The following is a 7,581-nucleotide window of genomic DNA, read 5'->3' as shown; positions in this document are numbered from 1 at the left end:
ACAGAACCCTCTACTGGACAGCACGGCCCTGGACTCCATACCAAACAAGCAGTCCACAAACCCGAGTGATCACATTGACAGGAGGAGCTTGCTCACGCCTGTAATCCCAGCACTTTGGGAGGCTGAGGCCAGTGGATCACCTGAGGTCAGGAGTTCGAGACCAGCCTGGCCAACATGGCAAAATCCCATCTCTACTAAAATTACAAAAATTAGCTGGGTGTGGTGTGTGTGCCTGCAGTCCCAGCTACTCAGGAGGCTGAGGCAGAAGAATCACTTCAGCCTGGGAGGTGGAGTTTGCAGTGAGCCGAGATCGTACCACTGCACTCCAGCCTGGGCGACAGAGTGAGACTCTGTCTCAAAAATAATAAAATAAACCACATATTCCTGGGTTTCAACCCCAGATCCTTTCCTTTAGAGTCTTCGGCGGGGCCCTGAATTTTGAAAAACCTTTCCCAGGTATGGACAATGAGCCAGATTCGGGTCCTGGCATTTTAGCTAGCTGGACATCATCTGAGCGATTCATCCTGAAAGAATTATCTGGGACCTTGAAGTCCCTGGAAGTCCTGTCAAGCCCCAGGAGCAGGGACAAAGAGCTCAGCACAAGGCATAGGATAAAATTGCCTGCGGTACTCACCATTGAGGAACCACAGGCCACGCCTCGGCTAACTCATCTCTTGGGAAGATCCCTTTGACATCCACCCGAATTTTCCGCAGATACGGACCGTGCTGGAGGCAGAAGGAAGATGCTATCAAGTCCAGGTTCTGGTTAATCGGAAGCCACACTTCTTGGAAGCCGTTTAATGCCGAGCGAACAAACTCTTTGTCTTGAGTCTCGAAAAGACAGCGGAAGGCATCCAGGGTGTCTCCCGGGGCGGCGGCATTGGGCTGCTGACCCAACAGAGACACCCAGTGCAGAAGCTTCTGCTTCACCCCCAGGGGAACGGGACAGCCCAGCAGGACCTCCAGTGGCCTCCTTACGTCTTCGCTCACCAGGCCAAACAAGAAACGCTTCATCCAAAGCAAGTGGATGTGGAAGCCTGCTTGTTGAAGCTCCATGGACTTCTTCGTCTTCTCAATGAACAGAGGGCAGAGAGCTGGCTCGATCTCCAGCCCCTCTAACACGTAGTACAAGGCGGCACAGAAGTCCTGGAGACTGAGGTGGAAGAAGGTGTAGAACTCCTCGCAGTGGCTGTCTCGGAGAAGGATATTCATGTGAAACAGAGTACGGAGTTCAGACTCCCCGAGTCCGTGAACCATGAGGTCGTCACCATCAAACACAGACTTCATGTTCCACACTCCCTCCACAGCCATGCGGCAGAAACGCTTCAGGACAACTCTCTCCTCCAGATTGAGGCAGCGCCGGGCCACGCCTCGAGGGGTGAGCTGATGAAACACAAAAGCGGCGTACAAGCCTGTGAGCGTTTGGCCGAAGGGGGCGATGCTCTCCCCCACCACGTCCTGCAGCTGCAGAGCCACGCAGATCAGAGAGCCCACGGCAGGGACCTGACACTGGTCGAACAGCTTACGGTTGTTCATTATCGCACACAACCCTTGCGTCTTCTGATGCTCACCGATCCCGCGCTCGAGGAGCAAGTGGATTCTTTGTTCTGCGGTGATTCCTCTAACAAACAGGTAACGGGGAGACACGACCTCCGACTTGAGCTTCTCTATGCCCACGTCTCTGACGGTGACCATCAGGAAGGACTCAGGGAGCAGGACTTTCCTCAGCAGACTCTGGATGAGGATGAATGGGGGCTGCTTCTCAGCCCAGTCTTTGCAGAGCTTCGTATCACTGTTGAGGACAGAGCCCAGGTCATCGAAACCATCAATGATGAACAACAGCCTTTCCGGTCGGGACATGATCTCCGTCACTGGAGCCTGGGCGTCTGGCCATTCCCTGGAGATGAACTCTGCGACACTGCTCTCCTTCTTCTGCTGTATCTCTCTAACGGGGAGGAAGAAGACGTAGGAGAACATTCCCTGGTAGAGTCCACCTTGTGCCCAGCACAGTACGATCCTTCTGGCCAGAGCCGATTTCCCAATTCCTGACTTTCCGTGTAGAACCACCGTGTGAGGCCGGAAGCCCCATTGGTCTGAATTAAAAGCACCAGCCAACATTTGCATTTCTGGCCAGTCAGCAGTTTTTTCAAAACCACGACGTACATCCTCCTTCACGGCGAATTTGGTCACCACGTGACTCTTGTAGTCCCATTTGTCACCTCCACATTCTGAAGTCAGAGAGGGTAGAAAGAAAATCAGGAAACAGTTTGAAGAAAGCACTTGACTATTCTATGTTTAGCATCCATCCAACAAAGTTGTGATGGACTCAAGTCCCCTAGAATTATGGCTTCTTTAGAATTTTGTCTTCATAGTATCTAACTGTAGATAATCACGGTAAACGTGCATAGCTCTATCCATGGGACTGATCGAGAACGCGAAGGGAAGGGGTTGACACCAGAGACAAATGAGAATGAAGAAAGGCAATCTAAACTACGTACCCTTGCAACTAAACTACTTACACTTCTTTCACCCAACTTTCTTCCAGGAGGGCAACCAAGGAATAAATCTGTTTTCCTCACCTTGTTCTTCTGTCTCGGCTGCTGTGGCACCTTCTTGTTCCATAGCTTGTGAAATTTCTGCAAAAGAATGAATTCCAACTTACTTGTGTTTATTATTCAAATCAGATATGTCAGACACCCCCAAGATAAGCTCAGTCATGCCATATTTAGTTTTCTGGCCAGTTTAAAGCATGGCAACCACTGGCTCAGCTAGAAGACCGAGTGTGCTAGTACAATGAGCACTAATTCAAGGCTTGAGGGTGAGAGTCCCAGGCTCATTTCTCCTTGGAGAGCCTTGCACAAGTTATTAAAATGAGGGGTAGGTTGGCTTGGTGGCTCACGCCTGTAATCCCAGCACTTTGGGAGGCCAACGTGGGCAGATCACGAGGTCAGGAGTTCGAGACCAGCCTGGCCAATATGGTGAAACCCCATCTCTGCTAAAAATACAAAAACCAGCCAGGCACGGTGGTGTGCACCTGTAATCCCAGCTACTCGGGAGTCTGAGGCAGAAGAATCGCTTGAACCCGGGAGGCAGAGGTTTCAGTGAGCCAAGATCAGGCCACTGCACTCCAGCTTGGGTGACAGAGCGAGACTCCTTTAAAAAAAAAAAAAAAGTCATGAAGGCAAGACATGTTTTTCTTACCACTGTAATTCCATCACAATTCTTCAAAGGCAGGTGTTCATGTACATATTAGTTGATAGAAGGAATTAAGAAAATAATTACTGCCACTTAAGTTTGAAGAAAGCCCTTGACTACTCTTGGCCATATGTTTAGCATCCATCAAAGTTGTGATTGACTCGAGTCCCCTAGAATTATGGGTTCTTTAGAATTTTGTCTTCATAGTATCTGACTGTAGATAACCATAGTGAACTTGTGTAGCTCTATCCATGGGACCGATCAAGAGTGTGAAGGGAAGGAGTTGACACCAGAGGCAAATGAGAATGAAGAAAGGCAATCGAAACTACATACCCTTGCAACTAAACTACTTACACTTCTTTCACCCAACTTTCTTCCAGGAGGGCAACCAAGGAATAAATCTGTTTTCCTCACCTTGTGCTTCTGTCTCGGCTGCTGTGGCACCTTCTTGTTCCATAGCTTGTGAAATTTCTGCAAAAGAAGAATGAATTCCAACATACTTGTGTTTATTATTCAAATCAGATATGTCAGACACCCCCAAGATAAGCTCAGTCATGCCATATTTAAGTTTTCTGGCCAGTTTAAAGCATGGCAACCACTGGCTCAGCTAGAAGACCGAGTGTGCTAGTACAATGAGCACTAATTCAAGGCTTGAGGGTGAGAGTCCCAGGCTCATTTCTCCTTGGAGAGCCTTGCACAAGTTATTAAAATGAGGGGTAGGTCGGGCACGGTGGCTCATGCCTGTAATCCCAGCACTTTGGGAGGCCGAGGCGGGCAGATCACCTGAGGTTAGGGGTTCAAGACCAGCCTGACCAATATGATAAAACCCAGTCTCTACTAAAAAAAAAATACAAAAATTAGCTAGGCATGGTGACATGTGCCTGTAATCCCAGCTACTCAGGAGGCTGAGGCAGGAGAATCACTTGAACCTGGGAGGCGGTGGTTGCAGTGAGCTGAGATCATGCCACTGCACTCCAGCCAGGGTGACAGAGCGAAACCCTGTCTCAAAATTAATAATACAAAAATTAAACGAGGGGTAAAACCTACAGTTAAGAATTAAGGATCTTAGAGCCAGATGTTGTGATACATGCCTGTAGTCCCAGCTACTCGGGAGGCTGAGGCAGGAGGATCACTCGAGCCCAGCAGTTTGAGGCTGTAGTGTGCCACAGTTGTGCTTGTGGATAGCCACTGCATTGCAGTCTCAGCAATATAGCAAAACTCTGCCTCTTAAAAAAAGAATTAAGGATTTGAGTCAGACACAGGATTCAAATGTGAATTGTCATATACTACTTGTAAGATCTTCATCAATTACTGAGGTTACATGTTTCTGGATGTTCATCTACAAAAGCAAAGAAATTATTCCTATGTTGTCGAGTTGCTGTGGAGATGATTTAGTAGAGTAATAACACAGCCTCTGGCACATAGTAGCAACCACTGACTGAGAATAACCACTATATATATTTATCAGGACATAGTTACCATGTGAGGCTAAATACAAATTCCTCTTAGGATCTATGAGAATAGATTTGCCATTTTAAAGAATAATCATTAGGGTGGTCTTTGTCTTGTAAATTAGAGAAACATTATCTATTTTTCAAAAAATCACAAACAGAATAAAAACCGTTTAAGGATTTTTAAGCAAGGGAGTAAAGTTACAGATGTAAATTTTTAGATCACCTTGGTTATTGTATGAAAAATGGATCGTATGTGAAAATGAATTGCGTTTGAGATACGAATGAAATGCCTTTAAATACAGCAGATGGGAAGAACTGTGAACAAATGGGTCATATATTACAGGTAGAGACCATGGGATTTTCTGATTTGCTAGATATAAGGTGGAGAAAAGAAATATTAAAAAATAGAACTACTCAGGAAGTTGAGGCACGAGAACTGCTTAAACCTGGGAGGCGGAGGTTGCAGTGAGCCAAAACTGCACCACTGCACTCCATCCTGGGAGACAGAGTGAGACTCCATCTCAAAAGCAAACCAGAAAAAGAAAATGACTTGAAGCTTTTGGTGTAAATGACCAGGCATATAGTGATGCTATGTACCGATGTGGAAAACAGTGGAGGCGGATATCAAGCGAACGCTCCACCCAAAAGCAGAAAATATGCCCTTCTCAACTGCAAACAGACCTTCTCCAAGATAGACATATCAGGCATAAAACATGCTTCAAGTTGATGTGCTTTGAAATTATACAAAGTATGCTCTCTTAACACAATGAAATAAGATTAGAAATCAGTAAGAAAATTTGAAAATTTCCAAATACATAGAAGTGAAGCCACAATCGTGTGACCTCAATAGGTCAAAGCGGGGAAACAAAAGGGAATTAAATACTTTGAAATGAGTGGAAACAAAACAGCAGTATTTACGGTGTGTAGATAGAGCCGTGCATAAAGGAAAATTTATAGCTATAAATGCCCAAGAAAGATCTGAAATATAACATAACTTCCCACCTTAAAGCAGGAAAGAACCCCCTTTGGGGTTAGTGAGCAGCAAACTGACCCCAAAATGGACAGAGAAAGGGAATAAAGAACAGAAGTAAACAAAATACAGAATGGAAATACAATAGAGAAAACAAACCCAGCAGTTTGTTCTTTGAAAAGAAAATTGACAAACCTTTACCCAGACTGACCAAACAACAACAACAACAACAAAAAACACAAAAAACAGACAGCTAAAATTACTGCAGTTGGGAATGAAAGAGGGTCACAACTAACGACCTTAAAGAAATGAAAAGGAGTTTGGCCGGACACGGTGGCTCACGCCTGTAATGCCAGCACTTTGGGAGGCCGAGGTGGGTGGATCACCAGGTCAAGAGATTGAGACCATCCTGGCCAACACGGTGAAACCCTGTCTCTACTAAAAATACAAAAATTAGCCAGGCATCATGGTGGTGGGTGCCTGTAGTCCCAGCTACTCAGGAGGCCGAGGCAGGAGAATGGTGTGAACCCAGGAGGTGGAGGTTGTGGTGAGCTGAGATTGTGACACTGGATTCCAGCCTGGGTGACAGAGCGAGAATCCCTTTCAAAAAAAAAAAAAGATGTGGTATATATATACAATGGGTTATTCAGCCCAAACACACAGGAAATTCTGTCATTTGCTACAACATCGAGGAACCTAGAGGACATTACGTTAAGTGAAGTAAGCCAGGCATAGAGAAGTACCAGAGGATCTGACATGTGGAACCCAAAAATATCTAACTCAGAATTGGAGGGTGGAACGGTGGTTACCAGAGGCTGGTGGGGCAGACAGTGGACCGGGAAAGGTGGAAAACATTAGTCAACAGGTACAAAGTTACAGCTAGACAGGAGGAGTAAGTTCTGGTGTTCTACTGCACAACAGTGGTGACTGGTTAATAACAATGTATATTTCAAAATAGCTAAAAGAGGATTTTAAATGTTCTCAGCATGGCTGGGTGCGGCGGCTCAAGCTGGTAATCCCAGCACTTTGGGAGGCTGAGGCGGGCAGATCACACGAGGTAGGGAGTTCGAGACGAGCCTGGCCAACATGCAGAAACCCCGTGTCTACTAAAAATACAAAATTAACCGGGTGTGGTGGTGCACTCCTGTAGCCCCAGCTACTCGGGAGGCTGAGGCAGGAGAATCGCTTGAACCCGGGAGGTGGAGGTTGCAATGAGCCGGGATCCCGCCATTGCACTCCAGCCTGGGCCACAAGAACAAAACTCCATCTCAAAATAAATAAAATTTTCTCAGCACAAAGAATATTTGAGGTGATGGATAAGCTAGTTACCCCGATTTGATCATTCTACAATATATACATGTACTGAAGCCTCATGACCCCATAAATATACACAACTCTTATTTTTCAGTTAAAAATCAAAAAACAGTAGTGTGAATAATCAGAGAACATGCAAGGTTCTGTCCATGGTGCTGATCCCAAGATCTCCTAGGGAAGGGACACACCAGAGACAAATGAGAATGAAGAAAGGGAAAGTGGATTTCCCCGTCATTTGAACTGCATGGACTTCTCTCACCCAGCTTTCTTCCAGGAGGGCAACAAATGAATAAATCTATTTCCTTCACCTTGTTCTTTTGTCTCTGCCGCTGTGGCACTCTCTTGTCGCTTAGCTTGTGAAATTCCTGCAAAAGAGAAGGGAGAAGAAGAAACACAAACATACTATGTATATTATTCAAATCAGAGATGTTGGTCACCCCAGATAAACTTAGCCTTGCCATATTTTCTGACCAGTTTAGAGGACAGAATCACTGGCTCAGTGCCAGGGCAGAGTGTGCCAGTAACATAAGTCCTGGATTCAAGATCAGACTATTCAAAATCAAAAGTATTTCTATACACTGGCAGTAAACAAAATAAAATGAACAACTTGGCCTGGCACAGTGGCTCATGCCTGTAATCCCAGCACTT

General features: G+C 45.9%; 1 protein-coding gene across 1 annotated transcript in view; it reads right to left on the bottom strand.

Moving 5' to 3' along the window:
* The window catches only part of NLRP5 (NLR family, pyrin domain containing 5), an 87,997-nt gene that overhangs the window by 53,483 nt on the left and 26,933 nt on the right, over nucleotides 1-7,581 (bottom strand). Inside the window, 3 exon segments of the mRNA XM_011997035.1 lie at nucleotides 635-2,228; nucleotides 2,580-2,636; nucleotides 3,610-3,666. Of these exon segments, the coding sequence (XP_011852425.1) occupies nucleotides 635-2,228; nucleotides 2,580-2,636; nucleotides 3,610-3,666 (1,708 nt within the window).

Source organism: Mandrillus leucophaeus, unplaced genomic scaffold, assembly GCF_000951045.1.
Source record: "Mandrillus leucophaeus isolate KB7577 unplaced genomic scaffold, Mleu.le_1.0 Scaffold53, whole genome shotgun sequence".
Taxonomy (NCBI): domain Eukaryota; kingdom Metazoa; phylum Chordata; class Mammalia; order Primates; family Cercopithecidae; genus Mandrillus; species Mandrillus leucophaeus.
The sequence above is the reverse complement of the archived record's forward strand: the minus strand, read 5'-3'. Positions and strand labels throughout refer to the sequence as shown.